The sequence below is a fragment of the Cyrtonyx montezumae genome, unplaced genomic scaffold (assembly GCF_038088225.1).
Source record: "Cyrtonyx montezumae isolate F1298 unplaced genomic scaffold, pur_monq_1.0 scaffold_11, whole genome shotgun sequence".
NCBI classification, from domain to species: domain Eukaryota; kingdom Metazoa; phylum Chordata; class Aves; order Galliformes; family Odontophoridae; genus Cyrtonyx; species Cyrtonyx montezumae.
This window is the reverse complement of record NW_027071837.1, coordinates 12815754-12832193: the sequence shown is the minus strand read 5'-3', so window position 1 is coordinate 12832193 and position 16440 is coordinate 12815754. Positions and strand designations below refer to the sequence as shown.

At 43.2% G+C, this 16440-nt stretch overlaps 1 protein-coding gene across 1 annotated transcript in view; it reads right to left on the bottom strand.

The window, feature by feature from the left end:
• The window catches only part of CAPN6 (calpain 6), a 49939-nt gene extending 33705 nt beyond the window's left edge, over nucleotides 1-16234 (bottom strand). The window contains exons 1-3 of the mRNA XM_065729579.1: nucleotides 16159-16234; nucleotides 9342-9430; nucleotides 8319-8487 (exon numbers count right to left, since the gene is read on the bottom strand). Coding sequence (XP_065585651.1) covers nucleotides 8319-8483 — 165 coding nt within the window. The 5' untranslated portion in view covers nucleotides 8484-8487; nucleotides 9342-9430; nucleotides 16159-16234. The remainder of the gene's footprint in view (nucleotides 1-8318; nucleotides 8488-9341; nucleotides 9431-16158) is intronic.
• Nucleotides 16235-16440: the final 206 nt, after the last annotated feature.

Below are 16440 nucleotides of genomic sequence, written 5' to 3'. Positions count from 1 at the left end.
TGATAAAGTCCTAAGAATAGTTCCTGAAGCACAGAGACTTTATGAAAAAGGCTGGAGAAGCCCAGCAAGAGCCTTTTCAGAATGTTTAGATCATCAGCTATGATACCACAAACAGTAGATAACAGATAATTTGCCTGGACAGCTTGATTCCTTTACTTCTGCTAAGAATTTAAACAAAGAGGCAAGAAGACGAGTAAAGAGAAACAATACAGAGCAAACAGGGTCAGAACACGTTGAAGGTGTTTGCCCTTAAAGGTTTTCCCTTCCCCATTTGCTTTTCAGAACACCTCCAGTGAAAAGAAAAGTTCAAGAACATAGTGGGAGAAAAGAAACAAGACCACGCAGTTTCCAGGGAATTGCTTGTCTGGACACCAGCATAACACACCATTCCAAGTAATCTTGGGAGATCCACAGAGAGAGTCCCGTTTATAGCTGGAAAATGTTTCCTTACTTCCAAGAAAATTTTCAGTAAGCATTTCATTTTAATTAGTGCATTTAAGGGAAAGCTGCAATACTGAATATTTGCCCACCAACAAAAAAAATTCCAACTCCTACTCTTTTCCAGAAGTGCTTGCTCTTCATATAGACCAACTACTTATAACAGCCAGGACTATCAATAATCTTAAACAATTATAGGATCATAGTAGGAAAGCACTAACAATGACAATGCTCTTCTGCTACAGTTCTCCATACAAGAACATATATCCCAGGTTGCAAGAACAAGAACTCCATTTCCAATGGCTTCCAGTTACCTCTTTAGTCTCAGTACGTAATTCATTTATTTAGCTTATTATCACTGTTAGCATCGAGACTGCATGAGGATAGGAAAGTGAATTGTAAGTTATTAACTTACTCTTTTATTCACGTGCTTGAATTAGTCTATATTATTCTACAATCATACAAGCCTTGAGATATTTTTTCTAAACAAGTTCTTTAAAAATATGCTAAAACAAAAAAAATAATAATCAGTTTATTTTTTATTACTTATACCTATGCTCTCTAGCCACGCCAATAAGCTGTCCTTGTATGGTCACTGTGAGAGCCTGGTTTTGCAGCCATCACCTTATCACAGGACCTCGTAGAACTGTCACTGCCCCGGCTTGCCATGAACATTCAATTGGCTTGAAAAGCATTTCTGAAATGCAACTAGAGTCAAGACCAGGGCCTTGTAGCTCTCAGTGAATAAAAACAGTTTTGTGAACCCTTTTAAGCAAGAATTGGTGAGTGTTCTTTAATTAAACGTTGTTCAGCTTTAAAAGCACAGAAAACACTAGTCTCAATACACTGAAGCCATGCCGGGATGCTGCTAAGTGCTTTATTACATCTTGAATTTCAGTGGGCTCTCTCTGAATGTGCCTCTCTTATACATCAAATCACCTCCAGCTCAGCACTCCAGAGCAAGACCAACCAGCACCAACCTCAGTCAGACATTGCCTAACATTTCCACCGATGGTGAAAATGATCTCCAACTGACTTCATCACAGACATCAAAAAAGCTGATGCTGGATCCAGCCAATCCCAAATTACAGTTGTACAGTAAGGACAAGGCTTTTTCTGACCATGATTTGAAGGGCCTTGCCCTCCACTTTTTGACTCGGATGTGTGGAATTTCATTGTTAATATCAATAACATCCACCCATCACCGTGCCCCTTCCCCCCAGCTCGAGATTAAATCCAACAACCTGAAGACAATTTGCCTTAATTGCAGCTGTATCTCTGTTTGCAGGGCAGGCTGACAATCCCTGCCTAGAATGTGCAGTTGCTGGGGCAACGCGTGCAAAGAGCATGCCTTTGTGCTGCCACATGCATCTTCGGGAGCTGTGCCAACAGCCAACAGCCGAGCCCCCACAGCTGGGGGGATTTAACGCCTTCCTCCCCAGAAGCAGCATGCCAGCCTTTGGCGCAGGGGCCCAGCAGGCAGCCCGTGGCCAGCAGTGCTTCTTGGCACACTGACAGCTACGTGGGCACAGATGGCTGCGGCCAAGCTTGGCACAGTCATCTACTGAGGACACCATAGCACCTTACCACATCAAACATTCAGCAGAGCTAGGTTTCATTTGCAGGAGTGTGCAGTTCATTGCGCTCATAGCTAATGAGAGGAAAAAGCATTCAGCACTGTCAAAAAGTAATTTTGTTCTGAGGATTTCCTGTCTAGCTGCTGCCACCCACCTGCCCATCCACACTAACAGGAGGTTGTAGCATATCTAGAGGATTACATTGACTTCTCTCCATCTCCATGATTCTAACCTAGAATCATAGCATCATTAAAGTTGGAAAAGACCACAAAGACAATCCAGTGCAACCATCAACTCAGCATCACCACATCACTAACCACGACCCTCAGTGCCGCACCCACCCAGGGACAGTGACCCCACACCTCCCTGGGCATCCTGTGCCAGTGCAACACCACTCTGAGCAGTTCTTACTAATACCCCACCAGGACTTCCTGTGGTGCAACTTAAAGCCATTATCTTCTGTCCAAAATAAGATCCATGTGCATACCAACATTTCCATCAACCTCTCCTGTTATCTCCCAGGGCAGACTTCTTCCCAGATTTTACCTCTCAACTTCTCATATTTCTTTGAGATGAATGCTTTAAAGTTACATTGGCCTACTTTGCCCAAAATCTTTTATACCTCTTCTAGGAAAGCCTTCAGTCCACAAGGCTTACACACTAATATTAAAAAAATATATACCCTTCCCTTTATACACACACACACATTTATCACAGGAACATCCGCTAATCTTTTGAAAAATCAGGAACAAGAAAATCGTTTCTGGAGGTCAAGATTAGGAGCTGGATCTGCTGTTAACTGTGAATAATACTGTAACAATTATGAATGCAGTAACAAGGAGGCCATTCACATGTAAACTCAGCTAATTGCAGCATAAATAAAAGCCAGATAAAATGCTAAATACTGTAATTGAGGAAGTTCTGTACTCCTTTAGGAGCCCAACACATCACTAGTGGTGGAGTGTGATGTCTGAGCCACAGAAAGTTACAGTTGGGATCTCAGATTCCCTTGACCAATGTACGGAAGACAACATCCACAGCGTTATGATCTGTGGCTGTGAGAGAAGCAAAAGGAATAAGAAGCCAGGCATGCTTTATTTGATATCAATTCAAGGCCAAGTCTTTTACAGCACTCCTCTTCTATAGACACACCTCAGGGAAGCACAAGAATGAGCAAGCTGCAAGACACTGGTGCACAGCTCACACAGCCCACCACCTGATGCCACCTTTGTATTCCAATGAAAGTTCACATCTTTGAAGCCAATAAAGGGATTTCTGAGCTTCCTCAAAGGTCAGCAGCAACTCACAACCACACATTTCCTCACCTCTGATACAGTCATGATCCACACTGGTCTGTGTTTCAAGCACAAATGCAAATGTCGCAGTACACAAGGCAGATCAATTTGTGTTTGTCTCCACCTCAAGAGTCAAAAACCACCAGCAACAGAGAAACGTGGGAGTGGGCAAGGGAACAGAAAGTGACAAGGCTGTTTCTGGTTCCAGATGTTGCAGCAGGCTTCACAGAACATGTCAGGGTTTCACAGAAGAACATTAATCAGACCCTACAAAGCTTGAGGGGGGAGGAGAGGCAAAAACTGCTGCTCTCATCAAGCAGAGCAGAGGCCTTGTCTTTAGCCAGAGAAGGAAAAGAGGTTGAAGAGAGAAGGAACCACACTCAGGTTGACAGAACTGGTCATTATATCAAGAGAGCTGTGGGTGCAGTAAGGAAATGCAACAAATCAGGAAAGTGTCACTATTCACAGCAGCTGTACAATCTAATTTGTCACACAGGAGGCAGCAATGTAACTGTGCCCTAAGAGTTCACATCCCTCTGCGATGCCAGTTTATGGCATTCCCCTTTAATCTCCACCAGCTCTGAAGCTCCAGCTCTGGACTGCCCCAGGCACCATCCTGGCACATAGCCCAGGCTGAGGAGCTGTCACTGCTCCATGCTCTGAAGCTGTTCCTGCAGTGCACTGTGGGGCAACCACTCAATCCAGATGCAGCACATCAGGATGCTTCCCTTTCCAGTGCCTCTCTTGCTATAATGTCCCCAAAATCAAGCAAGTCCCTGGTCTTATTCATGGTCTAGCTGGAAAACAGAGTGAGAATGAAGCTGAAACTTACAGAATACACAGAGGACTCAAACAACAAAGCCACACATTACCCCTGAGGGACATTTAACCCAGATGTGTCTGGTGCTGGGCAGTATCACACAACCTTTTCATGACACTTATTCTGCAATATTTATGAGTCTGAGATGCTATTAAACCATCTGCTTCCTGTGATCTCAACACCTGTCCCTGAGAAAATAAATGGGACAAAGAACAGAAATGCAGTATATGCACAGCTGACCCAGGCAGGCATGCACTGCTGGCATGGTGGGAAAAATTTTCTGAGGCAAGTATTGGGGTGGGGGAGGCTTCCAGGGTTCAAATCATCACTTGCAAATACAAAGATGTCTTTAGGTCCTCAGGCAACTGATATTTTCCACCAGTAAGAAGCAAACAAAAGCTGGTGCCACCTCCAAGAATCACGAGCAGATGCAAGTCAGAGCTCCTGAGTTCTCCAGCACCGCACCTGCTCACACTCACCTGGACAAGTCACCAACCTGCCCCTCCCACACTGCCCAGTTTGAAAACTGTTGAGTTTGTTCCCTTTGCTGTATCACTCAAGAACACAGTACCTAATTTCCCAGTCTTTATCACTCGAACAGTGATAACCATCCCTGAAAGCATGAGTGTGAAGAATGGAGAAGCAGACCCAGGCCACGCACTGTTCCTAGGAACACAGCAGGCCAGCAGTAAGCAATTCCCCACTTGCAGGCAGACATCTGACCTTCAGCACCAGGAGTGCTGGGGGTTCACTAGACACAGCAAGGAAGCAGCTCAGCAGTAGCCTCAGCAAGTGGCTTAGCGTCCTGCCTAACTGAAAGAGAACTAGCTCTGCCTTTCCAGAACACGGGGGTACAGCCATAGCCCTTTTGTAAAGAAAACATGCATATGAAAGCAAAACCAGGGCTTATAAAACAGAGGGTCAAGCAGAGAATCTGGGAAAGCACGCAGTAAGACGTTCCGTCAGATGGACTGTTCCTTTCCTTTCCAAATACCTGAAGAACATGTCACTTATCTCTGAGGCAAGCTTATCTGCTCTTTCCCCATACAGATGTGTGTCCTACCCGGAGGATCTAGCTGTTTAACGCTGACAAACACGTCCTTGGGATTTAATACCTTTCTAAGGCCCATTTTATCAGTTGCAAAATTGTGGCAAACCCTCGTTAAAGACAAGACAGACAAAACATCTTTGTATCACAGCGACTGCAGTTCCTGGGTATTCTCACTAGAGCTGCTTGCTGCTACGAGCCAGCGCTGAGCAGGACCACCACACAGAGGCAGTGTTCGCCCTCAGTAAGGGGTTAACCAGCACAGGAGGCACTGATGTCCCTGGGCCAGCAAAGACTGAGGGCAAGGGGCTGCTCCTCCCTTGGCAGAGCACAGCTGCCCCCAGCTAAGGAAACAGGACCCAGTATTGCAAATAAGCAGTGTTCATTGCTCTTATTTGTCAGCTGATCTTTCCATAAGGAAATTTCTCCTTGGAAAGTCACACCATCTGAGGGAGAATGCACAGTAATTACATGGTGCCTTCTGCACTCTCCTCTTTCTTAATACAGGGGTGCCACAGAAGTAATGCTACCCTGGCTTTGTTCTCCTTCCCAAGAAGTCTTGTACAAAACAACTAATTAATGTCAGTCTGTTAATGAGCTATTGCTGTGAGTGACTAGAATGAACAAACAGAACATACTTAAATTGCAGGTGCAGATCCAAAGACGTGAAATGCAGGGGAGGAAACCCTTCTCCCCCCATCTTCTCTCTCTTACACTTATGCTCCTTTCTTCACTAGGACAGAATAAAACTTTTTGGAACATACAGACACACTTCCTACATATTTACTTTGTCTGACCAACACCAACTATTTGTGGACTGAACAAAACATGAACATGTTTCTGAGCTGAAACTAGAATACTAGCTTTTAGTTGGGAAAAGCTTTCGATTCCCAGACCCAAAACATACTTCTTGTGACAACTGCATCAGTGAAAGTAACTGCAGAGGCACTGTGTGCACCGGGCAGCACAGCACAGTTGCTCACACAGCCTCATAGAAGGGTTTCTAAAGTGAGGACCCATTGCTCACGTCAGTACACAAGAACCAGCATCTGGACATGCTACCCACTGCCTGTATACACGATGGAAGGAGAGAAAACAGTGTTCCACTGTTTAGGAAAGCAACTCCTGTTCTGCATACTAAAATCTGAGTACTGAAGCTGCTGTAAGAAATCAACACCACCAACAAAAACACAAAACAATCTTATGCTATCCTGGCAAATATAACCAGGCTTGGTCAGTCTCATCCATCATCCCCTCTCACACAGGGCAAGGAACAGTACCAGACACACAGAAAAGCAGATCAGGTCGTCAACAACATTTTCCAAGAAAAGCCACACAAGTTCATGCTTCCAGAAGATAAATCCTATTCCCAACAGTGAACACGAGTAAAGTTAAGGAAAAATCCATCATACTTCAGGGTAAAGATGCTTTGTACATCTAGCTACAAGCTCCCAACGTGCTTTTCATTACACTTGAAAGAGTATGAGAACAGATGACACTCTCTGATGGAAAGCCACATGGTTAAAGCTGAAAATGGTTTTATGTTCCTTCCTTGAATTATTTGTTTACAGCTGTGAACTGCTTTATAAAACCAAGATATGTGAAGCATGAGGCTTCAGGGCAAACCAATTACCAGATCCCAAGTATAAGTAATATTAGCAGTTTCAATGCGCAGCACATAAATCACAACCAGAAGAGACTGACATGATATTTAGTTCCTGATAAGAAGCCAGCTGAAGAAGCAAACAAACATAAGCATTATAGGCAGTGAGTGGGCAGATAAGTTTTTCATTCTGAATATGAAATCCCTACAGTATAGTCCAGATTTTATAGAAGCCAAGAGCAAAATTCACAATCACTTCAACAAAGTCATGCAGAGATCAGTAATGATATCAATCGATAAAGGAAAACTCTTCATCTATTTTGGGTAAGAAGTACTGCTAAAGTTTCATTAGTACCTCTGTACTCAGCAGAGGAAGAAGGTGTTGAACTCAGTACAGAAAAAAAAAGGTTTATAAACTCCTTTGAGAACACAACTTCTCTTCTCTGCAACAGCTACACATCTATGTAATTGAGTATTCCCTGGGAGTACCTAAGGAGTACTTCCTTGTTCTGTGGGACTCAACCAAACCTTGTAAGACCTGCAGGTGTCTGGGCTCCTCAGTTCCGTTATAGTTAATACAAAGGGTAAATTTAAGAATAAACTGTGCACACATTGTTTCCTCTTATTTTTGGCTCTTCTCTTTCCTTGTTCTCCACAAAAAAAACAAAAATCACAAAACAGTCATTTACAGATAAAAACAAACAATTCAGCTACTTGAGATTGGACTGATTTCCCCTCGCTACTGTGAGTTTTCCTTTCCCCACATACAAGTTACAAATCGCTCTGAAAACATGTGGAGAGCTATAATAATGAACAATTGATTGCATTGATTGATTGCAGTTGCATGATTGATTTGCTTCTAGCATTCCATGCACAAATATTTATCTATTCTGTTCATAAGTTCTAATTTTCTGTGTTTTTACAAGGATTGTATTTTCCTTAAGGGTTAAAGGTTTATTTAAAAGGGTTATTTTTTCCTTAAGGAAAAAAAAAGAAACAAAACATTTGATATCTTGGTGGGAGCACTAGATTTAATAGTTAGAGCTTAGATTTTACATTGCCATCACTCTGCCTACACACCAAACCCCCAGAAGTGACAGGTAGCAAAGAGAAATTCAGTTAAGAAATCTCAACAATTTCTGAAATGCTTTTGTCAACAGAGCAACCTGTAGAGTTACATACTCACAGACAGATCCAGAAAATGAAGAATATATTCTCAGAATATATTTCTGTATTGACTGATCTATTACAGACAGGTATTCTTAATTAAACAGAGGGATGATCTAAAGAGCACCAGAGCTGGAGTTACCTCACAGGGTTTGTTATTAGAGAGCCATCAACAGTAAGGAGTATGATCAGGCTGTACAGAATACTTCCTTTTTTCAGGCATGACTTGCTGTATGGATTGCACACTGACAAGAAATGAATGGACAAAGGGAGGAAGAATGGACTACGATAGTTGTTTCAGCACAGATAAGATGGTGGGATGGAATGGTGCAACTAGCATCTCATCACCAGAGGAGTGAGCGCTCGTTACCTTTGGGCGCTTCCATTCAACTTTTCCTCGTGGGGCTTTCTGATAGTAAAGGGACTCATCTGAGGCTGGAAACTCAGGATCCTCGAAGAGCTGCCTCTGCTGGATACACTGCCTTTTCAGCTCGTGGTACTTCTGATCTCTGAAGAGCTGAACTGGTGAAGACATCTTTCTGTATAGGTAAGATGAATATTGGCTTGCATTAATTCTGAAGTCTCTTTAAAGTCCAAAGCATAAAGCATAGTGAAGCCCTCATGAGTATTTGACAATAGAGCATATGATTTATTCTAAACAAGATTAATTACTAATTTGTTTAAGAAACAGATAATAAATAAAATTGCGCTAAGTAGTAGACTTAAAAAACAAAAACAAAAAAAACCCACAAACAAACACTATCACATATATAAGGATGATACTTTTCATTTCCTCTTACTAGGAAAGAAATTCAAGGTTCCAGATAAGAAACAAATATAGCACTTTGCTTTGTCTAATGGATTGGAAAAATAACAGAGTGGATCTCACCCCTCAGTTTCGTACATGTGAAGAGTCCTTGCATCTCTGTCCTTGCATTCTTCTTTTGACCACTAACACTTAATTATCTACTGCAACCCTTTCACCTACTGAAAATGGAAAACAAATTTCCACAGTTATCCATCTCAATTTAAGTGGCAGTTCTTTAGCCAGTATTGTTGCTCTTGATTTTTGTGTTATGTTCCAGGGAGCTGAATTCCCAGAAGTTGCAAATATTTCCAAATAGTGTTGAGAATAATAATAACCACTAGCAATGAAAGAAAAAAACCTAACTTGCCTTCAAGGCCTTGATTCCAAGAATCACGACTAACTATCTTTGCAAGATTAGTCATAGCCACAGAGCTCAAATAAGTTGCTCAAGATAATTCTAAAAATCAAAAATTGACCATACAAATCACTTAGGACAGTCTGAAGCCTAAAAAACACGAGGGATGGGGATGCTCCCATCTTTGTACGGTGCTATTTGAAGAAAGTGGAGAGAGTATTTGAACTTACTCTGTATGGAGCACTTCTTTTGTACAGGAGTTTCTTTCCTCTTTCTTCCCAGTATGGGTTAAAGATGTATCTCCCTTTCCTTGAGGTATCTACAGCAATAAAGACAAACACAAGTTACCCTCCTGCCAGCTGTAAGAGTTAAACCACACTCTTGCAGCAGAGAATGGTGTTACGTTGTCCTAGCAGCCTACTTGCTGTGTCCTGGTGCAGTGATCTCAGCCTGTGATGCACAAGCAATGTGCAATACAAATTGCATAAGATTCCACAGATTTGTAGAAAACTGAACTAGGCTAGGCACAAGCATTTCCCAGCAGGCAAGTGAACACAACTGGGGAAATACAGAGAAGTAATGAGGAATACATGGAAATGTCAGATTTGTGATGTCTGCATTTGTGCATGAAAGAAAGCTACTTTGGCCAAAATAATAATGTAGGGATGGTTTTGAAACCCTCCCTCTGTTCTTCTCTCTCTCCAATCACGCCTTTCCTTCTGCCCAAACTAAATTAGATAGTGTTTCAAGGATGTGAAGTGTTGCTCTGCTGTATTCACTCATAGAAATGGGTGCTCTTTCAACTCACTGCCATTCTTGCATCCATTCCAAAGCCTCCTAAGCATGCTCAATGATATTCACCTGTAAGTATACCCTTGTTTCTACCAGCAGAATCTTACACAGCAAAAGGACAGAACAAGAAACAAGTTTATATGTGATATTTGGATGAAGCAAATATTGAATGCCTGTCTAGTAAAGTCTCTCTTTGATCAAAACTCCATAAATAATGTTTGCTTACATCAGGACTATTAATGACTTGGAGTCAAATTCTTAGACTGCTGGGATAGAAAAATTTATTGTGTCTTCAGTCAGGCCAAGGCTTCCTCTTTTGGGACAGGACCTTATACTCTCATGTTATCCAACTTCAATAAAATAAAACTGTATGGAGTCAACTGTTCAAAAGCAACGCACCTCACCAATACTCTGCTGTTTGTAACAATTCCCTTTTTTCTAAGGTTTCTTTCCTTGTTAATTATCCCCCAAAAATGTCACAAGGCATCTCACTTAGCAGCTGATTTCCCAAGACAAGATGAAATAGACTTGCTTCCCCTCACCAATCAGTTCTTCAAAGTCAACTTATCAATTATAGAAAGATAGCTCAGGGACAAGAGAAAAGTATTAGTTTGGCTAATCTGAGTAGAATACAGATTATCTCACGATAACTGGCATTCTCTCTAATTAAAAATTACCCACAAGCTAAGTAAGATTCTAAACTGAGCCTATCTGCAAGACACGCTTGTTTTTAGAATAGGGTGATAAAGTTTTCAGCTGCTATTGCCTAGCTCATCGAGATCAGTCTTTAACAATCTCGCTTCCCCACCCTTTTCTCCCTTTCTGTCTTCTGGATTGGAACAGAAGACATTCCAGTATTAACACCCCTACACCCACTGCACCACAGCCAGTACAGCAACACCACACACTGCATTCGGGAAGCACAGTGCACAAACTCAAGCTGCTGGCTGCATCTCCCTGGGGGGAATGCTCCCAAGGATGAGGAAGCTGCCAAATAGCTTCTTCCAGGATCCTGAGCAAGGGGCTGGGCACAGTCTCTACTCAGTGCCCAGGATCGGAGCACTGAGGCAGAGGGATGGCCTCACCCTGAGGGCGTTCACCTACCAGCCCAACTTGGTTGGGACAGGCAGCAAGCACCTGGTTCCCACTCCAGTGACTTGTTTTAGAGCAGGTCCCAGCTGCTGCCCCTCAGCTGAGCACCGAAGCTCCCAAATTACCCAGCTGTGCTCTCTGTCCAATCTCGAGTTCACAGTATGCATTAAAATAGCCCTTCCTTCATTTCAACAGATTTATCTTTGGTTCTGCTGGCACTCACAGTGTGAAGCCACACTTTAGGGCTCAGTAGTGCAGTCCTAAAAATATCATAAAAATTAAGTCCTAAAAATACCACGTTTTGGAGACCCTCTGCCACTCTGTCAAGAAGAGATCACTCTAGAAGGACAGAAGACAAAGAAAAAAACAGGAAAAAAAGACAACCAAAAAGGCAGCTCTACAGGTTAGACATCATGCTTTTGCTGATTGTTTCCTTCTCTGACTGTATATAACTGTTAAGCTCTTTTCTCTTTTTTGGTCTCTGAGCTGAACCCCCCAACAATTCAGCACAGCTGAGCCCAAGGTTCCTCTGGAGCCATGACAAGCTCCTTATGCCAGCAAGAGGACAGGAGGTCTCACATCTCTTGACTTTCAAACACTGAGCTGTAAGGTCTTTCTCTTACCCTCTCTTCTCCAGTGGAATTCTTATTCCAATCAGCAGCACCATGCAGCCAAGTCACTGCAGGTCAGCTCTTCACAGGGTCACACCTCAGCCAGGCAGCACAAGCACTGTGTTCTCACTCACAGTTCATACTCAGATGCCTCCCCGTCACAGTGTGCAAGGCTCCATCTTAACCGCTGCTGCAACAGCTGCAAATGCCAGCTTCTGGTGTTAAAAGCAGCCTTAAATTAAAGGGACATCCACTTGAAATCCAGTTCTTCACAAGATCTTTAAGTATTATTCTCACTCTGGAGAGCTGCAGCCAAACAGCTTTTCTTTACACTCACATTTTCCCATCCTAAATGTTCTCTTCCCCAGCTGCTATGCAGAAGGGTCCACAACAAACAGAGCTGACTAACTGTCCAGACAGGCTGAACAAAAATTACACCCTAGCTGCCATTAAAGCCGTGCCATGAGCACACAAGAACTAACACAAATGTCATCTCTTTTAAGCCCATTTGTGTCACTGTGCGTAATTAAGCACCATGCAGGATAAAAAGTCAGAGAGGAGCTGCCAAAGCTGGGGGGCTGATGCTCCATACACAAACCCCCTCCACCTCTGCAGGAGGGGTGCAGGGACAGTGCTGTGCTGGTTCTGCCTTACAGAAAGCAGTACTTTCCCTTCCAAAGATGAACAGTGCCAAGCAGCTGCAGCAAAACCTCTGTTCTAGATGGAACTCCTCTTCAAGGAAGAGACTTGGCATGATATACTACATTAATTCTACCACATACCCCACTCCTCTGTTCCAACTGAAGGATTCATAGGAATTTTCAAGCACAGCACCAGGACTAAAAGGGCAAAATAAACTTCTAGTTGATGTTTAACTCCATAGTGGAACAAGAGGCTGTTCCTTCCAACAAGCAGCACCCAGCCTCAGGCCTGCAGCCCTGCTGCTCCAGGAGCCCCAGCTGGGGTGAGCAGGGAGATGCCAGCAGGGACACACAGCACGTGCTGTGCCCTGGGGTAGCATCCTGGTTTTAACATTGCCCCTTTGCTATTACTGAGCTTGCTTGTCTTTCATGCAAACAGTAACATAACCAATAATAACCAGTATTTGGGTCTCGGGTTCCCATTTTTTAATTGGAGTTGTGAGCTGCCTTAACGCTGTGCAAAAACCCCGACTCCAAACTCTGCTCTTTCAGAACCAATCCATCGCTCAGCCTCAGAGCCACTGTTTGGATTAGGACAGCAACAAAAGGACTCAAGTACTTAACTGTTAGCAAACATCTCTTCCTTACAACTCCTAGCTCCATTCAGAGCAACCGAGTCAGTGAGTGCCTCCAGAAAAGCAGCCAAAAGCTTTCAATTACTCTGAACTGCTTTTCTATAAAACTCCTAATTGAAAGCGCTTCCACGACTCCAGCTGGAAAAGGTTATTTCCTTCTCCTTCTGTGCAGAATGACTGCAGGTCCTTACAGAACAGTGACTTTGCAATTCTGCATTATGTGTCAGGGAATTTAAAGCAGTTGCTTCAAGTACGCTGTGGTTTCATGATCCTGACCATTACTTTCCTAACGCATGAGAAGCATCACTGCCCATTACATTTAACCTTCCTACTGGAGAAATTTACTCATTTCTAATTCTTTAAACACTTCAACACACTAACCACACAGGCAGTCAGTATGCTACATAATGCACATCCTTTGCTCTTCAGCATCAACTTATTTAAAGCACAAAGGCAGTGTTAAATGTGTATTGTGTGGATATGCAATTGCATTAAGAGCATGCTCAATTCAGATCAAATTTGCTGCACAGGGTATTTCATAGCACTGAGGTCCTGCGTTAAGGACCATGGTCCTTCTCAGTTGTTTTGCACAGCAAGGCTCTCCCCGTGGGATGAAATGCCAAATCTTACTGCAAGCTTTGGAACAGCACAGTGGTATCATGTTATTCTTCCTCTCATCCAGCTTTTGGATTTTCAACAAAATAAGGTTAATTTGTTTATGACACTCAGTAGTTCAATAGGTATATAAAGGTTTCTCTGTCTAAGCTCAAGAATTCACTGCAGGAAAAAAAAACACAAACATTTTAATTCTCATAAGCAGAAAGATGTCAACATTGTGCTGCTGCTCAGTTTTGCCATTCTTTGCATTCAGATTGATAGATCAAAGATCACATATTTTCAGCTGAGAAGAGCTGCTTCTATGCAGAAATCTGGGGGAGGCTAACTAGATAGCAGGAGGAGGACTGGCCACAACTGTTTGCTTATGGATGGCATCAAGGAGCAGCAGAATCTCCTGGCTACAAACCAAAACTTTGCTATGATAGAATTAACCACATGTTCCTTCTCCTCTACTGCATGATAGTGCTTAACTAGGGTTTTTTTCCAGGGCTCACTAGGACAGAAAGATTTCATATAGTAGTAGCTGGGAGATAGGATGCAGCTTCTAATGCAAAGCCCATGTACAGCAGGATGGCTGAGGGAGAAGAGTTTCAAGACCAAGTATGCTCTTCCAGTGAGCCCAGGAGCTGATCAGGAATCGTTCATTTTCAGTTTGCAGTTCACACACTGATTCCCCTATCCTCATGAAACACAAGCTGCATGCAAAGCTACCTGTGCCACTGCTAGAATGCCTGCATGGTGGCAATGAGGGGACAGAACTTGGCTCTAAGTGACTGAGTGTAATCTCTCAAATGCAGAGGGTTGCTGAAGCATCACTCCTTTCTCCCAACCTCTCTCCTAGTTCAGTTATGGTCAGAAAAACTGCAAACCCCATTCTTACCCTCCAGAAAGGCAGTGCTGGATTCACAGCTCTAACAAAGCAAATCCTTTGGAGTTTGAAGTGCTGGCTAATTTGCAAGCTGTGGTCAGTCCTCCCACAGTAAGGAGCACAGCTGTTTGTATTTGAGGGCAATGGCTGAGGGTGCTGGGGCTGCACAGGTGGAGCGAAGAGCAGCTGAGAAAAGCCAGACTTACACGTGATTATGCCCCAGAGGGAAGGGCTCTGTCTGGCATGAGCAGAAATTGTGCCACGGCCTTCAACCAAGCTAGAAAAATAGAGTCATTTTTTGCAACTCCCAGCCCTATCCTAATGTGAGAAGCAACCTCCTGGAGGGCCTCTTGCACCAAGAGGGTGAGCAGCTTGGCCACAGGGGCAATTTCATTGGCAGCCACTAGTGGAAGTCCACGCTGCACCAAGCAGCTCTGAGTAACGTGAGACAGTTAAGTTTCTCTGAGTACATCTTAGCCCCAAGACACTCATGTTTTGCCTGTGTTCTGCTGCAGATGCACAAGTCCCTTGTTAGATCTCAGCATTCAGAAATTCAAAACACTCTGCACATCTGGACTCGAAGGGGCTCCGTAGAGCAGGCAGGGTGAGAGTACAAGAATGCACACAGAGCACTGCAGCAGAACAGCAGGAAGTGCTTTTCTAAACAACCGCACACTGTCAGTGTGTGTTACAAGTACGTGCTCAGGGATGCTGCTTCTGTTTCAGGACAGAGATTGCCTCATTTTGGTGCTGCTTTGTTTTGTGTAAGGAAACCTGTTCGGGCCTGTGTACATTGCACAGCACCCCATCTTTGTCCATCTCGATTCCAAGCTGACGCAATATTGCTCTTGTTACTGATAAGCAAGTGAAGACACAAAGTGTCCAAAGGGCACTTCTTTAAAAAACATCCAGGCAAACAGGATTTTCCAAACTGCACAGCCACCAAACTGCACATAGTTTTTAAAGACGTGACCTTCCGTGGCATCCACCATAGCCCTAATCCCAGTGAGAGTTACAGCTACTTACAGAGAGGTACTATTCCAGTTTTAAATTCAAAAGATTGTAATTTAATATGATGGATGCTGATTGTTACAATTCACATTAATGCAAGTCAAGAGATCTATAGCAAACTGTAAAGAAAATGCTAACAGCAATGTCAGCCAATTTGTTCCAGCCATGCTTTTATACTGAAACCACAGGAAACAACTCCCTTTACAGTTCCAATATCTTTCCATTCTGTCTTTTCATAAAAGTTAGTTCAGAAAAGGTCTACAATCGCTAATTAACGGGTAACTCTAACAGGATACTCCTTTATTTTGTGTCTGCTTATCTACTATTTTAGACACAGTCTAAAAGTCTCTCCTTGGGAAAAAATATGAAAGATGAAAATACGCAGTTGAACTTCACAGTGAAAGAACCCACAGTGAGAACCAGTATTATTTCAGATCAGAAACAGTATGGAAAATGGAATTATATGAGAACTGAGATTAAATCACACTTCACCATTCTGGCCCCCTTATTTGGTATAGCTGATAATGATGGCTGTGCTGGTGTTTGGCTGGTTATTCCAGAAATAATGAGAGCAGCCACGCTTTGCAGTAAATCACAGTGACTGCTTGGTTTGGTGTTAGCATAGAACTGTGATGCCACATTCTTTAAGAAATGCATCTTACAAAAGCATTTTGTCACTGTGCTTCCTGAAGAGCTCATCATTAGGAACAAGTGTCCACCGTGGTGCTGAAGCTGAAAATCAAGTAAATAAAAGTTTCCTTAATACCTTTGGCACTTACCTGGCTGACCTGGGTCCTGCTCCGAGGCACATCAAACTCCAGACTGACTCCTGCAAACAAAGATTCCCTCGGCTTCTTAACCTGAAACCCTTCGGATCGTACCAAGAGCACATCAGTGGAGGGGTGTGTCTCAGGATGACCCTTCCAGTGATGATGAATCACAAGGGACACCAGGAAACAATCTGAGCTGACCCAAAATGCAGAGTCTTGTTTATTCCTGGTAAACTGCTATCTGCAGTTGTGGCTGTAACTGGGAATGAATTTTTAAAGGAAGAGATGAGG